Raw genomic sequence first — 24,507 nt, forward strand, 5'->3', positions numbered from 1 at the left:
AGAGAAGTGCAACAGTGGGCCTACACTCATGGGATCCACTGGTCTTACCATGTACTCCACCATCTGAAGCAGCTGGTCTGATAGAAAGATGGAATGGCCTTTTGAAGCACAGTTACAGTGCCAATTAGGTGGCAACAGCTTGGAGGGCTAGAATAGGGTTCTTGAGAAGGAGGTATGTGCTTTCAATCAGCATCTAATATATGATACAGTTCATCCCATAGCCAGAATTCAAGGATCCTGCAATCAAGGGGTGAAAGGGAAAAGGGAATAGCTCCATTCACTACAACCCCAAATGATCCACTAGGAAAGTTTTTTCTTCCTGTTCCTGTGGCCTTAAGTTCTTCTGGCCTGGAAGGTTTGGTTCTAGAGTGGGATGTGGTCCTTCCAGGAACCACAACAAACATGCTACTTGAACTGGAAGCTCAGACTTCCCCCTGGTCATTTTGGGCTTCTGATGCCCTTAAGCCTATAGGATAAGAAAGGAATAAGTGTTAGGAGTGGTGTTGATACAGATTAACAAGGGGAGGAAATTGGATTGCCTCTCCACAATGGAGGTATGAAGGATTATGTCTGAAGTGCAGGAGATCTTTTAGGGCATCTCTTAGCATGACTATGTCCTGTGACTAAAGTCCATGGGAAAGTACAACAGCCTAATCCAAGCAGGAGGACAAAGGGCACAGACCCATCAGGAAGGAAGGGATGGGTCACTCCTCCAGGGAACAATCCAAGCCCTGCTGAGGTCCTTGCAGGGGGTGGAGGAAGTACAGAATAGGTAGCAGAGGAAGGTGGTTACACCTGCTAAGGCCACGTGACCAGTTGTAGAAACGAGGGTAATAACTGCCATGAGTGTTTGTCATAGCTTGTTAAGAAAGTATTTGTATAGATATTTGTGTTTTTTCCTCAACTTCTTTATCATGTAATGTAACAATTAAAAGAATATCAACGGTTTTCATATTTAAGTTTGAGATACTAAAAGAATGTCCGTTAAGGGACAATGCCACCTATTCTAAGTTTATAACTGCATTTATGATTGTATGAGGGATAGTTATATCATGTTATGTGTAATTATGACCTAGTTAAATATATAATGCATTTTTGAGTATATGTGGGATAGTTATATCATGTTTAGATGTTATTATTATCTGGTTATTATTTTCATTTAGAAATTAACCATGTGATAGCTACTCTTGGTTGTCAACTTGGCTATGTCTGGAATTAAAGAATGAAGGATTTTTGTTTAATTTGAAGTAAAAAGAGACACTTCTAATTTGGATCTTTGAAGTAGGAAGAGACACTTTTAATCCAGATCTATTCTGGGCCACACCTGCTGGAATGCTATACAAGGACATGGAAGAAGGCAGCTTTTGTTCTTCGCCTGTTTGTCTTCACCTTCACTGGCTTTAGCGCCTTCTTCAGGATTCCAGCACATACTGAAGACCAACTGAAGCATCCAGCCTTGTGAACTGAACAACTATAGGATTCTTGGACTTTCTAATTACGGTCAAGCATTGTTGGACTAGCTAGACTGCAGCTTGCACCTGGAAGTAAAATCCCCACCTCTCATACACACATTTGTATATGTGTGTGTGTGTGTGTGTGTGTGTGTATGTATGTATGTATGTATACACACATGTGCATATACATACATACTTACATAGGTCATCTGCCATGTGGCTACATAGCCAGTATGAAAAAGCTAGCCTGAGCTACATTAGGAATAGGGACTGAAAAGGTAGCTCAACCAGTGAGGCTCTCTAGGACCCAGCCCTGTAAAACATCGGTCAGTGTTGTGATGCATCCTGCAATCCCAGGACTAGAGGGAGCAGGTGCAGGACAGAAGGATCCCTGGAGCTTCCTGAGGAGCAAATAGCTGAGCTTCAGATTCCGGGAGACTCTAAAACAGAGGATGGAGCATGACAGAAGCAGCAGAATCTCCCCACGTACATGCCAATCCTTACAAAAACATGCATCATACCTGTTGACACACACACAAACATCAGGCAGAACAACTAGAACATAAACCTGTTGTAGTGCCAACAAGATTTCTGTATTCCTTTTGGAGTGGTATAAACACTAACTAGGATTGAAGCAGGATGTGAAGAGTAAGGTTTGTCTAGTCTAAAAATCTCACCCTGATTGGGTTAGTCAGAACGCAAAAATGCATCTATTCCAACTTATCAAGTTAATACTAACATTTATGGAAAGAGATTCAAGCGAAACTAAAATAAAGAACAATATTAAATATACTAAAGTTATCAAAAAGAAGGTATGGAAGTAGAACAGAAAAGTGAAAAAACAGAAAACAATAAAATGGTAAAATCCTAAATGTAAACATCAAAAGTTGCGCTGATAGATACTTTAAACAAGGTATTACAATACAGACCTTCTCAGACTACATGGAAAACCAACACATCAATCACCCACGTTCCACCCTCCTTGCTAGCTACAAAAACTATATTTTAAACCTAACAATAAGGGCAGTTGAGGTTAAAAGGATGAAGATTGTATTACACAAGCATCAAACCAAAGAAAGCTGGAGTTACCATCAGACAAAGTAGTGTGTGGAGCTAAGGACATTGCAGAGAAACACCACATGATGACGTTCAACCTAACGGGAAAATGTAACATGCACGGGGCACAAGAAGGGAAGGAAGTCACATGCAGAGCAGAGACAAGCCCCAGCACTGGAAGGAACTCCTCTGTACTAGCAGCTGATAACTGGGCAGATGAGAAGTCAGCAAGGACAAGGAGTGGGGCCACCATGGCGTGAAGCCAGCTCCAGCTGGACTTGACACAACCCCCACCAGCAATACAGGCGCACCTTACTCGTGCACACCTGATTAGTTCAGAAAGATACAAATATGCACGATCATCAGAAGCTAGCAAAGGACATGGTGCTTGCCATGCAAACATGGTGATCTGAGTTTACCCCTAGCAGTCATAGAAAAAGCTGGGCATGATGACAAGTGACTGTGACCCCAGTCCTCAGCAGGCAAAAAGGAGGGGTCCCTGGAATTTTTGTTTTAGTCATACTAGCAAAGTGACGGGCTCCATGTTCAATGAGACAAAGCATAAGGCAGAGATTAACTAAGAAAAGCGCCAGATGATGGCCTCCAGGTTGCTCACAGATACACACACACACACACAGATGCACATATACGAGCATGCACATATAAAACCACACATGTACACATATACACACATGCACACACACACACACACACACACACACACACACGCATACAAAGATATTCAGGATACAAAATAGTTTGAAGTTCTACAAAACACACCTCTATGACCACAGTGAATTAAACCAGACACCAGCATCAGAAAGCTACCCTGCAAATTGCAGACACAGAGATAAGTACAGTTTTAAAAAATCCATGGGTCAAAAGTAAAAATTTTTTAAGTGTCAAAAATTTGGGGATGACCTTAAATTGGTTCTTATAGGGACAATTATAACATTAAATGCTAAAAACTAACATTAAAGGTTAATGTTAATTAAAAAATAATACTAAGTTTTTGCCTTACATAAATAGAAAAAGAAAATAAGCTAGGATCAAGCAAAAGGAAATACTGAAGACCATAAATTAATAAAATTAAAAATATAAAACTGTAGATCAATGATACAGAAGCTGATTATTGATAAAGATCAACACAGTAGGCTGACAAGCACCCAGTGCATCTGTGTACATGTGTATATATGTGTGTGTGTGTGTGCGTGCATTGACAACACAGTGTATTGACAAGCACACAGCATATATGTGTGTGTGTGTGAGTGTGTGTATGCTACAGTTCAAACACAGTGGATTGACAAGTACCTAGAGTGTGTGTGTGTGTGTCGGGGGGCGCTACAGTGGTTCTGGACCAAGGGTACACACATGGAAAATCTCTGAAGTGTCCTGAAAATGGAACTGAAAGCTAATACTACTAAAACATCCCAATGAAACCAGACTCAAAAGATGCCACAGAATATTGCCTGTAAATTCAATATGTACAAAGTTACTAAGTTGGGCTTTCCAGGGACTCAGGGTTGTTTCAGTATTTGAACACTCATTAAACTTCAATCCACTATCTCCATGAGCTAAAGACACAAAACCTCATAATTTTAACTACTATGAAAGGAAGCAACAACAACAACAACAAAAAAACCATACTACTTACGATGTAAACTCTCAGCAAAATAGAAATTTTAGCAATCAACTTTGGAAAGAAAAATAGCAAAGGAATGTAGTTCCCGATTTGAGAGCATCCTTTAAATTACAGCAGTCAGGTTTGTGCGGTGCTGGCAAAGGAGGCACTGACCAATAGAACTGAGCAGAGCCCAGGAACAGCTCCACCAAATAAAGATGATTAATTACTGACAAAGCAAAGCCAATTTAATACAGAAAGTCAGTCTTTCCAACAAAGTGTTGAAACAACTAGACATCTATATCAAACACAAAATGACCCATGACTTCACATCTTAAAAATCTTAACTAAATGAGCCTTTATATGACACCGAAAACATGGTCTATAAAAAGAAAAACTTAATGATTCAGCCTTAACAATTAAAAACGTTTGTCTTGGGAAAGACCAGGCCAAGAGAATGAGAAGACGGAGATGAGGGCTGGAACGTGTTACTGAGAGTTAGGGTGCTGCTCAGGGCCAGCATGGTGCTTGTGTAGCAGGCTCTGAGACCCTGGTTAATCCCCAGCATCAGAAAGGCATGTATTTACAACTGTTAAGCTATAATTCAGATGTATTTACAACTCAAATCTGTAATAAAACAACTCAGAACATAAACAAAGAACAGCAGACAGTTTACCGAGGACAGAGATAAGGGGACACCAAGCATTTTCAACTTCAGAGCTACTAAGGAAATACAAGTCAAACCACAATCATGAATACACACATTTAAGGACAGAGAAAAGTAAAAACTATTGCAGGGCGGGGGTATCAGTCAGTAAGCAAGCACGACTGAGCAAGGGCACAGGAAACAGCAGCAGCACAGACAACAACAAAACCAAGCAGTAGCGTGCCAGAGAAACCGGGCCTCCCTCTGTGAGCTCACCAGTCCACCGGTTCCTTACCTCAGTAAGCACGTAATACATGCTGCAACCATCCTACCTCTGGACATTTATTCTACAGAACAGGAAGTGTGTTCTCAGCCTCCCGAGCCCTGCACATTAGTGTTCCAAGGCTTTACACAGTTCTTCAAAGTAGACCCAATTCATGCGTCCTTAATATGCAACAGATGCATCTGGCACATCATATATTGTAAATATAATGCCAAATGTCAAATAGTTTCACAATAGATGGTTCCATTTTTATGACATTCCCCAAGGAGAGAAATTATAGTAGCAAGAATCTGGACCATGACAGCCAGCGTGTAAGTGGGAGGAAGATGTCACTAGAGAGGAGTCACATTTCTGAGTTTTACTGATGTAACTTTGTCCTGACTCTGTGTGTGTTAGAGTGCATAGGACTGTATGCACTCTACAGTCATACAACAATACACTCTACAACAATAAAAAAATAGATTAATTTTTAAAATGATTTTTGGGTTAGTGTTTAGAAAAACAAGAAAAACTCAAATTTCTAATTATAGGTTCTAATTTTAAAAAAAATCAGTTTTTTGACACCAATTGATAGATATATTTTGCAATAGATTTTATTTAATTAATAAACAAAAGTAAAATCAAACTTGTGTTCACATGTGTGATGTTTGGACTCTGGGAGACTGAGGTAGGAGGATGGATGCCAAGTCTGATACTAGCCAGAACTATGGTCAGTTTAGGGAGACTGTGGGCTGTATAATGAGACTGTTTCAAAAACATGAAACAAACAGCAAATGGAATGGAACCCAGAAACCCTGTGTGTACTTCTAGACTGAGAAATAAGGAGGCCGCAGCTAAGAGTGAAAGCCAGCAATGAAGAAACACTCCATGCCTAAAAGGCCAGTAATAAATATATAACATACCTGGATGTGCAGATTATCAATTTTTACCTCTAGTTAAGGAAAACATCAGGACTCTCAAATCTTAATTGCTATAAAACTAGGGCATTACTACTAGAGTTGTCTAGAGTCTGAATGAGAATATATATAAAATGTGCAGCCCAATGCTCGCATACAGCAGCTTCTCGGTAAGGTATGGCTGCTGTAATGGTCTTAAGAAGACAGAGTAATTGTTTGGAGACTATTACTCTCACTACATGTACAATTTGGAGATCACAGTCTGAAACACTGTGACCTCAAATTAATTCACTCAATTCTAAGAACAGGGTCAAGTGGACTGACAGAGGGACGACTTAATTAACTAACTCTTCCATTCTCCTGCTCATTATTTGAGAGCTTACAATGAACCTGAAATCTGCTAGGTGCTAGAACCTGAAACTGCAAAGACTTTATCATTAACCTCAAGCAAGGAACAGCCTAAAGGAGAGAGTATTGTTAAATGAAAGAGACAGACAGTTATTATTATGGGTACTACAACAGGATGCCATTGGACTGCATGACAGTAATTACTTCTTTATTGCTATTTAAGTTGTCCCAAAGGGTTGACTTGACAGTCACTGGCATCTGATACAGTCACAATGGTGACTAACATCAGCTAAGCTCCGCTCATTTCCAGCCACCCATGCTTCCTCGCGATGCTTTCTTACTGTGAGCGAAAAGAGTTAGGATAAACTGCCTGCCTAGATACAAGCTGTTTACCACTAAAAAAAACACAGATTAGTTAAATAAAATGCCAGATGTCCCAAATCACATGAATGTCCTATGGCTGTGCAGAGGTTAATGGCATAACCTCTAAATCCAAACAGTTGACTTCAAGTCCTGCTCATACTCTATATCACAGTCAGACACAGTTTAGAACACTGGCACACAGAACACAAGGCTACTACTTCAATTATTAACATTAATAGACTGCACGAGAAAAGAAAATCCTTCTGTAATTTTATAATCAAAACACAAAATCTATAGAACAAAGAAAAATATTAAAAGAATAACAGAAAAAAGTCAGGAACCATACAAAGGCAGACATATCAGAAATATACCAGACTTCTCAATGGAGACTTTAAGAGGTAGAAGGACCTGTGATGTGTAGACTGTGGTGAAAATTTTACTTGTATGTGTGTAATCTATACAATAATGCCTTCCCAAATGTCTACATTCTCCAACTGCACAAAACTCCTAAGTGGCAAAATATACATGTAGATGTGGTTAAGGTTATGAAGCCTGTCCATCCGTACCCAGGAGCTGGGCACTCTGTGCCAGGGGAGAGCCGGTCACCCAGGGATGCTGAGACAGGCTTGTAGGCACAAAGGAGGGACAAGCACAAGCCACAGATAGCAGGACCAACTAATACCAGAGATAACCAGATGGCAAATGACAAACACAAGAACATTACCAACAGAAACCAAGGTGACATGGCACCATCTGAACCCAATTCTCCCACAACAGCAAGTTCTAGATACCCCAACACAGCAAGATTTGGATTTAAAATCATAGCTCATGATGCGGATAGAGGGCTTCAAAAAGGACATAAATAACTCCCTTAAAGAAATACAGGAGAACTAGGTAAACAGGGAGAAGCCCTTAAAGAATTACAGGAAAGCACAACAAAATAGGTGAAGAAACAGAACAAAACCATTCAGAATCTAAAAATGGAGGTAGAAACAATAAAGAACTCACAAAGGGAAACAACTCTGGATATAGAAAACCTAGGAAAGAAGTCAGGAGTCATGGATGTGAGCATCAACAGCAGAATACAAGAGATAGAAGAGAGAATCTCAGATGCAGAAGATACCATAGAAAACATTGACACATCAGTCAAAGAAAATGAAAAATGCAAAACCTCCTAACCCAAAACATCTAGGAAATCCACAACAAAATGAGAAGACCAAACCTAAGGATTATAGGTATAGAAGAGAGTGAAGATTTCTAACTTAAAGGGCCAGTAAATATCTTCAACAAAATTATAGAAGAAAACTTCCCTAACCTAAAGAAAGATACCCATGAACATACAAGAAGCCTACAGAACTCCAAATAGATTAGATCAGAAAAGAAATTCTTCCTGTCACATAATAATTAAAACACCAAATGCACTAAACAAAGAAAGAATATTAAAAGCAGTAAGGGAAAAAGGTCAAGTAACACATAAAGGCAGACCTATCAGAATTACACCAGATTCATCGCCAGAGACTATGAAATCAGATGTCATATAGACCCTAAGGTAACACAAATGCCAACCCAGACTACTAACACCAGCAAAACTCTCAAATACCATAGGTGGAGAAACCAAGGTATTCCATGACCAAAACAAATTTACACAATTATATTTCCATAAATCCAGCCCTTCAAAGGATAATGAATGGAAAACACCAACAAAAGGAGGGAAACTTCACACTAGAAAAAGCAAGAAATTAATCTTTTAACAAACCAAAAAAGAAAAGAGGGAGGGAGGGAGGGAGAGAGAGAGAGAGAGAGAGAGAGAGAGAGAGAGAGAGAGAGAGAGAGAGAGAGAGCCACACAAACATAACTCCACCTCTAATAATAAAAGTAACAGGAAGCAACAATCACTTTTCCTTAATATCTCTTAATATCAATGGACTCAATTCTCCAATAAAAGGACATAGACTAAAAGACTGGATACATAAGCAGGACCCAACATTTTGCTGCATACAGGAAACTCACCTCAGGCAGAAAGACAGACACTACCTCAGAGTAAAAGCTGGTGTAGCCATTCTAATATCGAATAAAATCAACTTTCAACTTAAAGTAATCAATAAAGGAAGGACACTTCATACTCACCAAAGGAAAACATCTACCAAGAACAACTCTCAATTCTGAACATCTATGCTCCAAATTCAAGGGGACCCACATTCATAAAAGACTTTACTAAAGCTCAAGCACACATTGCACCTCACACAATAATAGAGGGAGACTTCAACATCCCACTCTCCTCAATGGACAGATCAGGGAAATACAGAAAACAGTGAAACAGTGAAACTAACAAAAGTTATGAACAAAACGGACTTAACATATCTATAGAACATTTTATCCTAAAACCAAAGAATATACCTTCTTCTCAGTACCTCATGGTACCTTCTCCAAAATTGACCATATACTCAGTCACAAAACAGACCTCAGCAGATGTAAGAAGACTGAAATAATTCCATGTACCCTATCAGATCACCACAGACTAAAGCTGGTCTTCAATAACAACAAAAACAAGCCCACATACACATGGAAACTGAACAACATTCTACTCAACAATAACTTGGTCAAGGAAGAAATAAAAAAAGAAATTAAAGACTTTTTAGAATTTAATGAAAATGAAGGCACAACATACTCAAACTTATGGGACACAATGAAAGCAGTGCTAAAAAGGAAAACTCATTGCCCTGAGTACCTCTAAAAAGCAACTGGAAAGAGCATACACTAACAGCTTAACAGCACAGCTGAAGTTTCTAGAACAAAAAGAAGCAAATATATTCAAGAAGAGTAGATGGCAAGAAATAATCAAACTCAGGGCTGAAATCAACCAAGTAGAAACAAAAAGAACTATACAAGAATCAACCAAACCAGGAGCTGGTTCTTTGAAAAAACCAACAAGATAGATAAACCCTTAGCCAAACTAACCAGAGGGCACAGAGATAGTATCCAAATTAACAAGATCAGAAATGAAAAGGGAGACATAACAACAGATACCGAGGAAATTAAAAAAACAAAACAAAACAAAAAAAAAACAGATCCTACTACAAAAGTCTATATTCAACAAAACTGGAAAATAGATCAAATGGACAATTTTCTAGACAGATACTAGGGACAAAGTTAAATCAGGATCAGTTAAATGATCTAAACAATCCCATAATCCTTAAAGAAATAGCAGTCATTAATCATCTCCCAACCAAAAAAAGCCCAGGACCATGCAGAGTTGAATCTGCAGAGTTCAATGCAGAGTTCTAGCAGACCTTCAAAGAAGACGTAATACCAATACTCTTTAAACTGTTCCACAAAATAGAAACAGATGGAACACTACCCAATTCATTTTATGAAGCCACAATTACTCTGATACCTAAACCACATAAGACCCAACAAAGAAAGAAAATTTTAGACCAATTTCCCTTATGAATACTGATGCAAAAATACTCAATAAAATTCTTGCCAACCAAATCTAAGAACGCATCAAAATGATCATCCATCATGATCAAGTAGGCTTCATCCCAGGGATGCAGGGATGGTTCAATATATGGAAATCTATCAACATAATCTGCTATATAAACAAACTCAAAGAAGAAAAACCACATGATCATTTCATTAGATGCTGAGAAAGCATTTGACAAAAATCCAACACCTCTCCATGATGAAAGTCTTAGAAAGATCAGAAATTCAAGGCATATACCTAAACACAGTAAAAGAAATACACAACAAACCAGTAGCCAACATCAAACTAAATGAAGAGAAAATTGAAGCAATCACACTGAAACCAGGGACTAGACAAGGCTGTCCATTCTCTCCAACCTGTTCAATACAGTACTTGAAGTCCTAGTCAGAGCAATTAGACAACAAAAGAAGGTCAAAGGGATTCAAATTGGAAAGGAAGAAGTCAAAGTATCACTATTTGCAGATGATATGATAGTATACTTAAAGTGACCCCCAAAACTCTACCAGAAGACTCCTGATAAACACCTTCAGCCAAGTGGTTGAATATAAAATCAACTCAAACAAATCAGTGGCCTTCCTCTACTCAAAGGATAAAGAGGCTGAGAAAGAAATTAGGGAAATGACACCCTTCACAATAGTCAGAAATAATATAAAATACCTTGGTGTGACTCTAACCAAGCAAGTTAAAAATCTGTATGACAAGAACTTCAAGTCTCTGAATAAAGAAATTGAAGAAGATCTCAGAAGATGGAAAGATCTCCCATTCTCATGGATTGGCAGAGTTAATATAGTAAAAATGGCCATCTTGCCTAAAGCAATCTACAAATTCAATGCAATCCCTATCAAAATTCCAACTCAATTCTTCATAGAGTTAGAAAGAGCAATTTCCAAATTTATCTGGAATAACAAAAAACCCAGGATAGCAAAAACTATTCTCAACAATAAAACAACTTCTGGCAGAATCACCATCCCTGACCTCAGAAAATTAAACATAGTACTACCTGAGGAACCAGCTATACCATTCCTGGGCATATACCCAGAAGATGCTCCAACATGTAATAAGGACACATGCTCCAGTATGTTCATAGCAGTCTTATATAATAGCCAGAAGCTGGAAAGAACCCAGATGTTCCTCAACAGAGGAATGGATACAGAAAATGTGGTACATTTATACAATAGAATACTACTTAGCTATTAAAAACTATTAATTCATGAAATTCTTAGGCAAATGGATGGAGCTAGAGAATATTATCCTGAGTGAGGTAACCCAATCACAAAAGAAACACACATGGTATGTACTAGCTGATAAGTGGATATTAGTCCAAAAGCTCAGAATACCCAAGATACAACTCACAGAGCACATGAAGCTCAAGAAGGAAGACCAAAGTGTGGATATTTTGATCCTTATTGGAAAGCGGATCAAAATGTTAATGGCTCACAGCCAACCAATAGAATGAGTACAGGGTCCCCAATGGAGCAGCTAGAGAGAGGACCCAAGGAGCTGAAGAGATTCGCAGCCCTGCAGGAGGAACAATAATATGTACCAACCAGTACTCCTAGAGCTCCGTGGGACTAAATCACCAACCAAAGAGTACACATGGAGGGCCCCACGGCTCCAGCTACGTATGTAGTAGAAGATGACCATTTCAGACATCAATGAGAGGAGAGGCCATTAGTCCTGTGAAGGCTCAATTCCCCAGAATAGGGGAATGCAAGTCAGGAAATTGGGGGGGGGGTAACTAGGGGAGGATGGGATGGGGGTTTTGGACAGGTAACTCGGAAAGGGGTTAACATTTGAAATGTAAATAAAGCAAATATCTTAAAAAAAAAAAAGCTCACAGAGCCTGAGACAGGGAGGGAGGTTTGCCTGGATTATATGAGAGGTTGGTTACTAGTGGTTGTGAGCTCTTAACAGTGGAAGAGGAGAGGGAAGAGTGGCAGCAGGAATGTGCAATGTGAGAGGAACTTGACTTGTTCTGCTGGCTCTAAAGATGGAGAACAGGGTTATGATTGTTAATTGTCAAGTTAACAGAATCTGAGCTCTCCTGGGAGATACTGTTGGGCACGCCCATGGGACATTATCTTGGTTGCTTTAACGGAGTGGGAAAAGCTGTCCACTCTGGGCAGTACCATTCCCTGGCTGGGATCCTGGACTCTATAAGCTCATGACTACGGATGTGATGTGACTAGCTGCTTTAGGTTCCTGTCACCTCCGCTTTCCATTCTTGAGGGGATGATGTACCTTGAACTCTGAGCCAGAATAAACTGTTTCTCCATTAAGTTGCTTTTATCAGAATAGTTTATCACAGCTACAAGAAAAGAATCTATGGCATAGGTCATGAGCCCAGGAATGCAAGTACCCTCTGGAGGGCAGAGTAGGCCTGAGCCAGAAAGGAAGTAAAGTCCTTTCACAACCAAAAGGAGGGCATTTTTGACATCTCAGGAGAGAGAAAAGAAAGGATCTTACTATGAGCTTGCAGAGGAAGTATGTGTATATTTTATCCTATTAAGACTGTAATGGCTTAAGGCAGTTTGTGTAGTTTAAACCATCAAATGTGTGGTGATTTGTCCTGGCAGCAGGGACAACACACAATGGATTAAACACTGTTAGAGCAGGGAGACTGGAATGAGAGAACAGCTATTTGTTTGCTCTCTACAGTGAAGGTTTTGCCTTGTTTCCATTTTTTTTTTTTGATGCTTTAGTTTTTCCAGACATGGAATTTGAAAGCCAGTGATTAGTGATTCATGGAGGCCATGGAAAATATGGAGGGCACTTGACATGGTAACTGCTCTGGAGATGTTTCTTTACCGATGGGCAAGGAGGGATGATCCAACCACCTACCCACTGCTTAGCTCCCTTTATGAAAGGCATATTTAATGTGTGAATTTCCTGTTGGATTTAGTAGAAAAAGAAGATAGACTGCTTTGGTATTACAGAGACTTGGCTTGACTCCTGGTCTTCCAGTTAGTTAATGATAAGATTTATCATGCAGACCTATTATACAGATAGAATGAATAATGAACCGAGTAAAGTGATTAATGATACAACAACACTCAGCACTGCAAATGAACGTCTGTACCTCACAGCCTTCCCAGTCCTTCAATGTTTTAGGTAAATGTTTCTTAAAATCCAGCCAGACCTGATACAAAGTCCTTAGGAAACTAAGAAAAGCTTGATTTATACTGACCCCCCCAATTTCAAGTCTTTTGAGACTGCCCTAAATGTGGAAGTAGATCAGGAAGAATCAAAGGTCACAGATCTGAGAACAACTGATCCTCCAACAGGATATATATTATACAGGCTGAATTGCTAGTTTTCTTTTTCTTTCTTTTCTTTTCTTTTTTTTTGAGACAGGGTTTCTCTGTATAACCCTGGCTGTCCTGGAACTCACTCTGTAGACCAGACTGGCCTCGAACTCAGAAATCTGCCTGCCTCTGCCTCCCAAGTGCTGGGATTAAAGGCGTGCACCACCACCGCCCGGCAAATTGCTAGTTTTCAACATTTTCCTTCTATTGTATTAACAGTCTATTTAAAAAAAAGTTGAAAATTGAACTTTTGTCAGAGAAACAGAACCTAAGGGAGAACCTTCCAAGCTTTGTCCAGAGCAGTGTGTTTACAGGCCTTTAGTTAGGAACTGCTCAGGTTTTTTGTCTACTCTTTAATCAGCTCCCTGTCATCAGAGCGCACATTGACAACCACTACAGTAAATACGGCATTACCTTTACTTTGGATCACTGGCTAACCTATAGACGTCTATGAATTTTACAGGCTTTCCCACTTTAGTATCTTATGCTGCATTCAGATGTCCTGACCACAGTCTACTCCAACATCCTATAACTCAGCCTTTTAGACTGTGACAAGCTGCTTCAAGACCTTGTGTATGTGATCCGACACTTCTGGAGAACACTGGACACTTATTTTGTAGCGTGTAGCAAGATCCACTTGAACCTCTCTAATGAGTGGATTGACACTTCACATTCTAGGAGAGAATTCCTGGGAAGCAGTGCTGTGCCCTGGCTCACGCATCTCACGGGTGGCATGTCCCCATCTCATGGGTGGCCTGTCCCCATCTCACGGGTGGCCTGTCCCCATCTCACGGGTGGCCTGTCCCCATCTCACGGTTGGCATGTCCCCATCTCACGGGTGGCATGTCCCCATCTCACGGGTGGCCTGTCCCCATCTCACGGGTGGCATGTCCCCATCTCCCATCATTGCTGATCCTAAGACCTTGGTTATCTGGCTGGCTAAGATGTCTTCCAGTGTTCTTCAAATGACTTATGATGGGTTTCTTTATAGTTAATTATAATGGAATAGTAAAAGTTCTTTTAGATATGAAAATACCCTTTGCTTACTATTTTTTTCCAGTTTACCCCATTTTGGTTCTTGATTGGAGCAACATGGAATCTGCCTATTTCTTTACTTATTAATGCATAATTATAATTCTACCACAAAAAGCTGGATATTTCTCCCATCTTTACTTAGTGTTTCTATCCACATGGATACATTCATATTTCCAGTGTTAGTATTTTCTTGCAACTACTGCTCTAGATCAGGTTTCGGAAACTCCTTCATACTGGATCCAAGTTTCTTTGATAAGCCTATTTATCATCCATTCAAATGAATACCACTGCATTTTCAGCAGAGCTGGGGAACAGGGATAGAGATACCTCTACGTATACCTCAGCTGAGTTTTCATATTTATTTTAACATGTATTCTGGAACATAAGTTCATATTGATGATAACTGTAATTGTAACTGACCATAGGCTTCATTCTATCCTAAGAATTTGGTCCACAGTAAAGATCATTATGTGCAGGTGTAATTAATTTTAAGGTTATATTATTTGTTTGAAGACTAGAAGCCATCAGACACAGTACCAGGGAGGGCAATCAGAGTCTTCATAACTGAGGACATTCAGTTGTAGGCGCTCTCAGTGTTGGCTAGACTTGTCACACACAGCAGGCTCCTGCAGCTCAGTACAGGATCATAAGAACAGGGTATTAAACCATTCTTCAATAAAGAATGTTTTGTAACTTTGACCTTGTAGTTAATGTAAATACCTATAGTTTAAAGAAATGTTTTATAGAAAATTCTTATGGCCACCATCCTGAGACATCTTAAAATATTAATAACTGACCATGATGATAACACTAGTCTACATCATTAGGTTGGATTTTATATACAGTTTTTACACTAAAAGCACAAGCATCTGAAGTTCAGGTGTGTGCATTCAAAGAGGCCCCAGTGACACGGCATCACACTTGGGCAGACCACAGCGTATTGTAAGATGGATATAAATATATATATATATATATACATACACACATAGGGCCACTGCCATATCACACTTCTTTCCCACGGCATTTCCTAACAGCATTTCATGTGGCTGCACTGTCTACCAGTAGCTCCTGAGTTACCTTCTCTGCACCTAGAGCCCCAGGTAAACAATGGTCAGTATTTAAGAAGCGAGCTACACCCGCTGGCTCCGGAATGGTGTCTAAGAGGCAGCTGTCACTCGGTCTGGCCTCTCCCTACAGCCACAGTCTCAAGTATTTGTCTCTGTCACTGTTCCTGTCTTGAGTTTTGCTGTTTGTCTTAAGTTTGACTTTGCTGTTTTGTGGTATAGGCTTCTCTGGGCTTATTCTATTCAGGGTATAATTTTATATCTTTTGCCAAATATTAGAACATTTAAGCCATTTCTTTGAACATTTTCCACACAGACCTCTCTCTGCTCATTCTCCCTGCTTTCCAGAGAGCTGAGCTGTTTGTCCTACCTACACTCTCATCTACTGTTTCCTGTTCTTCCTCCTGCTACTCCTTCTTGTGTTCTAGTTGCCATATTTTCAATTATAACTGTTAGGATTCTGTCTAAGCTCTACCCCACAGTTACCTAGCAACAGCCAGGTATGCCCCTCCCCACAGTTACCTGGCAACAGCCAGGTAGGCCTGGCCTACTATAAAAGGGGATGTTCAGCCCCTCCTCTCTCCCTCTCCCTCCCTCTCCCCCCCCCCTCTCTCTCTCTCTCTTACATCTCTTATTCTGTCACTCTCAGCTTCTCTCTTGCCCCTCTTGGGCTCTCTTCCCCTCCCCCTTCTCTCCACGTGCTCATGGCCAGCCTCTGCTTCCCTACTCTCTCCCTCTCTCCCCTCTCTGCCTTTCCTACCCCCTTAACTCCCCTCCCATGCCCTGAATAAACTCTATTCTGCACTATTCTGCCTGTTGTGTGTCTGGTCCCTCAGGGGAAGGGATGCCTCGGCATGGACCTGCTGAGGCAGCCCCTTCCCCCACACCACCAAAGAACATATTCTCACACCACTTTCTCTTTTTATGATCACAACAATAACCCTTCATTTAGTGCTTCTTTCTACGCTCCCTGCTTTGACTGGGTGGGGCTTTCTGGATCTGGGTTCCAGCCATGTTCGTAACTGCTGGCTCTTACTATGCTAGCTTAAATTCCTGGTCAGAGAGTCTAACACCAGGGTCACTAAGTTCTGGGTGTCTATTGCTTTTCTATTCGAAGTTCCTTCTTAATGGTCACAAGTCATGTTAAAAGGAGACATGGCTGCCTTTAGTGATCCTTTAAGGGGACAGACAGCAGCTCTTATTTAAGCCTGGAGCAGAGAGGCAAAGGGAAAGACCTTCCAGAACCCTGGCTCAGCATTTGTTCCCTGACAGGAAGAGGGCTGCTCGGAAGAGGGCTGATTCTTACTGCAAGGCAAGGAATAAGTCAGGCTCCCCCTCCCCCCACTAGGCTTCCCACCCTGAGCAGGAAGGCTTCATTCCAGCCTCCAAGAGGCTTCAACTGAAAACCTGTTTGAGTGAATGCTCTGTAATCTTGACTCCAGGAGGCTCCTACCCTACTCAGCAGGATGGAGGAAAGCTTTGCAGCCACTTGGCTTTTGTCTCCCACACCAGGAGGGGATTGAGAGGCCTCTCTTCACTGAGAATAGAAGACAGTGCTTCCTACTGAGGAAACTGTAGCTCTCTCAGGGTGTTTAGCTATAGCTCAACAGTTACTGTCTAAAAGTTTGCTGTCTCACAAAGCTGTTGCTTTGCTGAATACAGGCTGAGGAGAGTTTGGGCCATTGTGTCCTGTGCATACCTGCTGAGGTTTTGGACTCTGGCTTCCCGAGCACACTGTCTCATCTAGGAGAGAGAAACAGTGAACAGAGAACCCGGGGACTCCATTGCACTGTCATTACCTGTCTTCTTTTGTATGCAACACATGCATATACACAAATGCACACACATATGACATAGACACTAGTCCTTGGTAGGAGGAACAGGAAAAACATCTATTCCATTCTTTTAGTGCAGAGATCGCTATAGTTTTTAAAAAATAGTTGATAAGGCATTGAATGATTATCTTACTTTACTAGGGCTGAGATATTTTACACATAGGCTAAAAATACTTAATATTTTTAAGTGGCTGCATTCTAGTCATGCTTTAAGGAAAGATAAACACTACAGAGGGAGCCTTTACATAGCTTCATATTGTGTAAGTGTGTTACAAAGGTCACACAGAATGTCACATAATTAAAGATGAATTTTACAGCAATTTAAACAATGTCCAAACAGTGCTATATAAAAACAACAAAGAACTAAAGCTTTTAAAATGAAAGAAAAAGCAAAGAAAGACAAATGTATTTTTTCTTGAGTTCAATGTTAAGTAAGAATTTCGAAGGAAACGGTCCTAAGGTATTGACTGTAGACACTTCCTGAGCATGTAGTGTGTACTGGGCATCAGTGGAGAGATGCGCATCTCAGTATGTCACAGTCCCTACCTTTCACAAGTTGTTTAGTGGAACAATCAGTAATCCAGTCTCAAATGAGCTGTGGACACTGGCAGGCGGTGCGTGTCCACTGAATGAGGGAGTTCAGGTTTAAGAGTAGGTGACAGGAAAGGGAAAGGAGGCACTGCAGGCAGAGGAGCAGGACACAGGAGGTCAGAGGGAAAAGCAGAAGAAAGGACGGGAGTGCTCCAAGGTCCAGTGGGGCGGGGCGGCTGTAAGGTGCATCTGCACTCAAACCCATGGGTAACCAGGAGCAGCGGGGTAAGTTCTCATCTCTTCTAGGAAGACAGCCAAGCCCCGGGCAACAAGGCCCCCCACCAAACATAGTTCACCTGGTTTTTAGTTTGAAGTCACATTCATAGTTGTGGTTTCATTTTTTACCATAGGGCTACATCATTGTCATTTTAGTGCAGGTGTCTTTGATCTCTGAGTGACTGTGATTTTTTTGGAACAGTGAGAAATAATAGACAGGAAAATGCCATCCACTAGATATGTCTACTTCTGACCTCCTTCGGTAAACTACAGATAAACATATTATTTACACCCAGATAATTTTTTATGAAATAAGCTAATAACAAATATAAGCAATTAAACAAAGAATAAAAATACTAAACAAACAAACAACTCAAGAAACAAAACAACCCAAACCATCCCTCGCCCCCTCCAAAACCCCAATCACCACAGCCAGGCGCTTCACTGACAAATACGGATTAATCATAAACTGCTCTTATAGCCATTCTTGATAACATTCTTCCAGAATGGGTAGGAAAATTGGTTAACTTTAGCATAACTGGGTATTTAACATGATTTTCTATTATATTTCATTTTGAAGACACAGATGGATCACAGAATAGTTGAATGAATGTATTAAAAAGTGGTGTTGTCGGGCAGTGGTGGCGCACGCCTATAATCCCAGCACTCTGTGAGGCAGAGGCAGGTGGATTTCTGAGTTCGAGGCCAGCCCGGTCTACAGAGTGAGTTCTAGGACAGCCAGGGCTATACAGAGAAACCCTGTCTGGAAAAAAACATATCCAAAAAACTAAAACCAAAACCAAACAAACAAACCAAAAAACCCCACAAAAAGTGGTGTCAGGGCTGGGCGGGAGCTCGGGGCAGAGATGCACTCACTCACAGTGTTGCAGGGTCAGTCCCATCACTGCTAAACATAACAGTCCACCCTAGCAACTACTGAACGTGACAGCTTCACAAAAGGCAGTCCATAGAGAAAGCCAGAGCCAGCCCCGGCTCCATCGTTCGTCTCGCTGGTCATGATGAGCGAGAGGCTCAGGAGAACCAAAGTGAAGGTGGCTAAGATGGCACAGAAGTAACACTGTGCAAGTCCAGGGACCAGGTTCAGACCCTCAGCTCCCATATAAGAGCTGGATGCCGTGACCAGTCTGCATCTAATCCCAGGACTCGATGGGCAAGGAGGAGTGGGCAGACTGGAAGGTCCCTAGCTCCCTGGTCTGCCAGCTCAACCCACCAGCAAGCTCTAGCTCTGGTGAGACCCCGTCCCAAAAGATAGGGTGGGAGAGTAAAGGAAGATACCAGATACACATCTCTGTCTTCCACATGCATGCTACACACTTGTTTGAGTATCTGCACATACAAGTGCACATATGCATGATCACATACATGAAAAATAAAAGAATAAAGCTATGTAACTTTGATTTCAACATGACTGAGGGTAACGAACACCCACTTCCTTCAAATGTTAGTAACAGATGCGATGGGCTCCTCTCAAGTTTTTGTCTCTGACTCCAGATCACATCCTTCAGAACTTGCTATGAGTAAGTGCTCACCTTGAAACCCCACTGGGAATGCTACACTTCTTGCCCTCTCTTTTCCATCCTCCTGACTGAACAACGGCTCTTGCTATGTGTCTACACTGCTGCTGTCTTTCCCACTTTCAGACAAGTGAAAGCACTATCCTATCTGCACTCCCACACCTCGTTCTGCAAACAAAAACAAAGTGCTCCTAATGATTTTAACATCTTCACATGTTATGAAATGTCATTATCACTCAGGCTTTATTGCCTTCAATCTCTTTCTGCTTCTTAGCCTCTGGCTATTCCTATCACAACAGGCCAAAGATTACAGTGATACCCCGAGGTTATTGTGCATTGCTGATATGAAGTCACAAAAAGATGCTTTACTATTATGTTATCTCCCAAACTCCATATCCCTGGTCTAATTACAAGAAAAATCAGACTCAAACTGACGATTCTCTACAAGATACCTGATGAGTTCTTTCCAACCCTGCCTGTCATGGGAAGAAGGGATGACTGAGATGCTCTTCTACAACAGAGGCGGTGAAGGGACATAGAAGGAGCCTGGACATCAGTGAAACTCCAAGTCTAGAGGTGAGCGAGACTCCTGTTTCCCAAGTGTGGTAGTTTCTTATGCACTGTGGCGGCCTCAGCACCCCACCACTGAAGTCCGTAAGTTTCCACTAGTCATGCGCTTTCTAGCTCTTACTGTATATGGGGATTACTCTAAACCAGTTTACTATTTAGTTTGTTTGTTTTACAATATTGGGAATTGATCCTAGAGCCTCATGTACTCCAGGCAAGTCCTCTACCATTATGCCCAAGCACTTTACTCTAGTGTATTCGGAAAACTTGAAAGATTACTTTACTCATTACTCCTTCTACTATCTGTCTATAGATTCATTAAGTGTACAACTGTATCGTTTATAAATGACAGCTTTTCCCTCTCTTCTTTACTTCTCCTGATCGACTTTCTAGTCTTCTGCAGTGGGAACGCCTCAACAGACACCTGACTGAGTAATGACAGACATCCCTAAGTTGTTTCTGGTCACAGAGATGTGCTCTTGTCAGTAAGGAAGTACTCACTATTCCCATGCTGCTTACTTTTATGAAATCCAATACATTTTACTAAATGTATTTATTTTTCTTGAGAGAATATTTGATTACTCTGAAGTCTGTTACAGTGACAAAAACTACCTCCAATGTTATTCTGATACAGCATTCTACATATGCAAATGCACATATTTCTTCCTCATTTTGAACATTTGTAAAATTATTCAATTTTATGCATATTTGCACATTTCATTGTATAGCTAATATTCAGTCTGGGATTTTGTCATTTGTATTTGAACTGAGTATTTTACTTGGTTCTGGATATGGTATTATATTTAATAGAATGGGTGATCATCTTTCACATACTCAACTTCAAAGAACTTGCCTAAGACTAGAATGTTTATGACTTTGGCTGTTTAGCAGAACCAATTGATGCCATTTCCATCATTGATGCTATAGTTTCCATGCAGGAAGTACATACTAACATATAGAAAACCTTACTGTTATTTGGTATTCGAGTCTATGTGCTTTAATGCATACAGAGGCTCATGTAAGGATGTTTGCATCAGGATATAAAACAGTTCTATCATTGCTCCATCCTCAGGGCTAGCCAATAATGATCATACTCTCTCCCAGGTCCTCATAAGCAATGGTTTGCTATTTATTAAAAGGTTTCCCTATCAGAAATGTCAAATGCAATCATTATAAAATGTAACCCTGGAAACAGACTTCTTCCATTCAGTACAGTGCTCTTGAGATCTGCCTGTGCTAATGGTTTGACTTTTATTGTACCATAATGTTCTAGGCCACACAACAGTTTCCTTACCTTCCACCTGAGAAGGATGGTGGGTTTCTGATATTTAATCTAGCTGTCACCCTGATTTTCTGTGGAAGATGTGCTGGTATGCTGCTGAGCACTGTGGGGTGTTTTCCTCAGCTGGCTGGTTTTCTACATAAATGACACAGCCCTGTGGAGAGTGCTATGGTGGAGGCCTATGCATTATTGCCTTCAGGTTTACACCTCACTTGAGATGTTTGTTAATGTATTTTTGAAGTTTTAAAAATACTTTATTTATTTAGTGAGTATCCATTTACACATGTACCACAGTCTGTGTAGAAATTAGAAGACATTTTCTGGAGTTGGTCTCTTAGGTCCTGTGGCTTGATCTTAGGGTCAAGCCATCTTGCTTTCTGTGCCAGCATATTTGCAAATGTGTTCTATCACTAAGTGGTGACTCTGAATGTGGTGACAGTATCTCATTCACATTCTTAGTTCTCAGCACCACTCTTTGAGCCCATGTCCTCAGAGCTAAGGAGAGTCTTTTGTAGTTGAAATAAAAAAGTCAGCATAGTCACCCTGTGACTTCTGATCGGAGTTGAACTTAGGTACAAGGATCACTGAAAGATGATGTTGCTCCCTTGACCACTTCTGTGGGTCTGTGGTTTCTTTGTTCCTGCTGTCTGTTGTTTGGTGTTTTCATCCTGATAGTATTTTGATGTTTCATTTGATATATCTTCTCTAAGTTTTTTCTTTGTGAGTACCATATTTCTTACAGTGTTTGGGGGAATTTTTATGTCTTTGTTTGTAAAGGATAGCTTTGCTGGGTATAATATCTTGGTTGGTAGTGCTTCTTTTTTAGCACTTGTGGTATATTACAACACTTTATCCTTGTCTTTTTAAAAAGTTTCTGCTTGAGTAATTTTTCTTTTAGAGCTTTCAGCATTCTTGCTGTGTTCTTGTGTGGCTTTTGTTTGGGCAGCCATGTCTCTTGGCACTGTGCTCTGCTTACTGAGGGGCACGTGCAGCAGGCATTCCTCTTCTTGTGTGGAATCCAGGCTGTACTTGGATGGGTCGTCAGCTCTGAAAAACTCTTGCTTTACCTGTGTCAGATGTTACTACTGTGTATTCTCTAATTACCTGGAATTCACAAATATATCAGACTACAGTGTCTCCTAACCTGTTCTATTTATGTCTGTTTAAATTTCCCTTTGTGTGTAATTTTCTCTAGCTTATGTTTTCCTTAGCTCTCTTTAACTTGCTGTTAAATTCATTTTTGTTGCTTACTGCTTAATTATTGTAATTTTGGAAATTATATTATTTTTAACATATTCATCTACTAAGTTTGATTTTAGATAATTTTGCACATGTATGCAACACACACACACACTACTGCCACCCCAACTCTTTAACATTCCTGTTAATCTCCCCTCCTGCCCACAAATCCCTCTTTCACATTTCTGTCTATTCATTTTATTCTGTGGTCACTGAGATCAACCGGAGGTAACTGTATGGCCACGGGTTTGGAGCTAATAATTTATTATATTTGTAGTTAACTTCCAAATTGTTTTTTTTAAAACAAGACAGAGCATTTTATAATCAGAATAGTAGGGTTAGATTTTGCTTCTTTTCTTTTTTTGTTCTTTCTTGTGTTCCTGTCTACTTGGGTGTGCTTAATAGCTACAGATTCTTGTAATGCCTATACTTTAAATTCAAACATGGCTTATGATGTTTTAGGCTATAATTCAGCAGTGTGAACGGGGGCTTCAATGAATGTACAGGAGTGAATATGGGAGCCACTTCTCAGAGAATCTTGCACTTTCCAGATGCCTAGCCAAGTTTAAGTTGCTAACTTTGGCAGGCACACAGACAGTACAGGTGCTTGTTTTCAGTTCATGGTTAGACTAAAGATACCCTAATAATACATATTTATTCCAGATGTTTACACACTGGATTATTTTATTACATTAAGATATCATTTGTCACTTTATAAATTTATTGTTAATTTGGGTATTCCAATATGAAATGAAAGGTAGATACACGAATTTCAACAATATGAAGAAAGTTCAGCTGGGTTTAGAAAGTTCTATTAAATTCCATGTATTTTAGGTACTGTGCAAATTATCAAAACATTATTCTGATTCAAAATCTACTTTAAAAAAAATAAGTAAGGCATCTAATATTGTCTACTATACAAGTAATCTTACTGTTTATTTAAAACGTTTACCCAATTTGTCTTTTCATTTAGTACAAAGTACAGAGAAGAAGACTTTGTAAGGAGATTCACTCACCGTCGTCCTGCCAGCAGTTCTTGGTGCCGCCCGCCCTGTCACTGCCTCCTGGTAACACGGTCTGGTCTGCTGGCAGGTCATCATCTGGCATGCCCCCTTCACAGTCAGCTGCATCTGTGATGCTTTCTTCTTCCACAATATGGAGTTTGTCTTCATCATCGGAATCTGAATTTGCTTCTACCACAGTATTATAATTTGTAACTGCAATTCAAAGGAATGGATAATTAAAAATACAAATTAACTTAAAAACAGATTTAAGATTTATAAGACCATAATTGGTAAGCAACTCACTTAGTAACACATCTAGATCCAGATGGTCACAGTGACAAATATTAGTGTCCACACTTATTGAAAACTCATATAATGTATAAATGCTTTGCAAATATTAATACATTTAATTCTTACAATTTTAAAAACCAAGCATATAACACAGAGCTCCCCAGCTACTGCTTAGATTCCGATTCTTCACATAAGAAAGCCAGGAAGAGGGAGGATAGTGTCTCTGGCAAGCAGCCAGCTAGAGTCACTAAGCCAGGACTGGGAACCTGACAGTCTATCCATGTTCTGTGCTCTCAAACTATGTTACACATATGCTTCCTGTGTACTGAGCTCACCATGAACAATGCTTCCATGCACAATTAGACTTCAGGTTTTTACAGGGGCCATCTTTC

The 24,507-nt window shown here is 40.3% G+C and overlaps 1 protein-coding gene across 5 annotated transcripts in view; it reads right to left on the bottom strand.

Moving 5' to 3' along the window:
• Zeb1 (zinc finger E-box binding homeobox 1) overlaps nucleotides 1-24,507 on the bottom strand; it is a 182,434-nt gene that overhangs the window by 43,793 nt on the left and 114,134 nt on the right. For all 5 annotated transcript variants that reach the window (XM_052157700.1, XM_052157698.1, XM_052157697.1 and 2 more), the window contains one exon: nucleotides 23,837-24,037. In XM_052157700.1, the coding sequence (XP_052013660.1) occupies nucleotides 23,837-23,927 (91 nt within the window). In that variant the 5' untranslated portion in view covers nucleotides 23,928-24,037. The remainder of the gene's footprint in view (nucleotides 1-23,836; nucleotides 24,038-24,507) is intronic.

The sequence above is a fragment of the Apodemus sylvaticus genome, chromosome 14, assembly GCF_947179515.1.
Source record: "Apodemus sylvaticus chromosome 14, mApoSyl1.1, whole genome shotgun sequence".
Classification (NCBI taxonomy): domain Eukaryota; kingdom Metazoa; phylum Chordata; class Mammalia; order Rodentia; family Muridae; genus Apodemus; species Apodemus sylvaticus.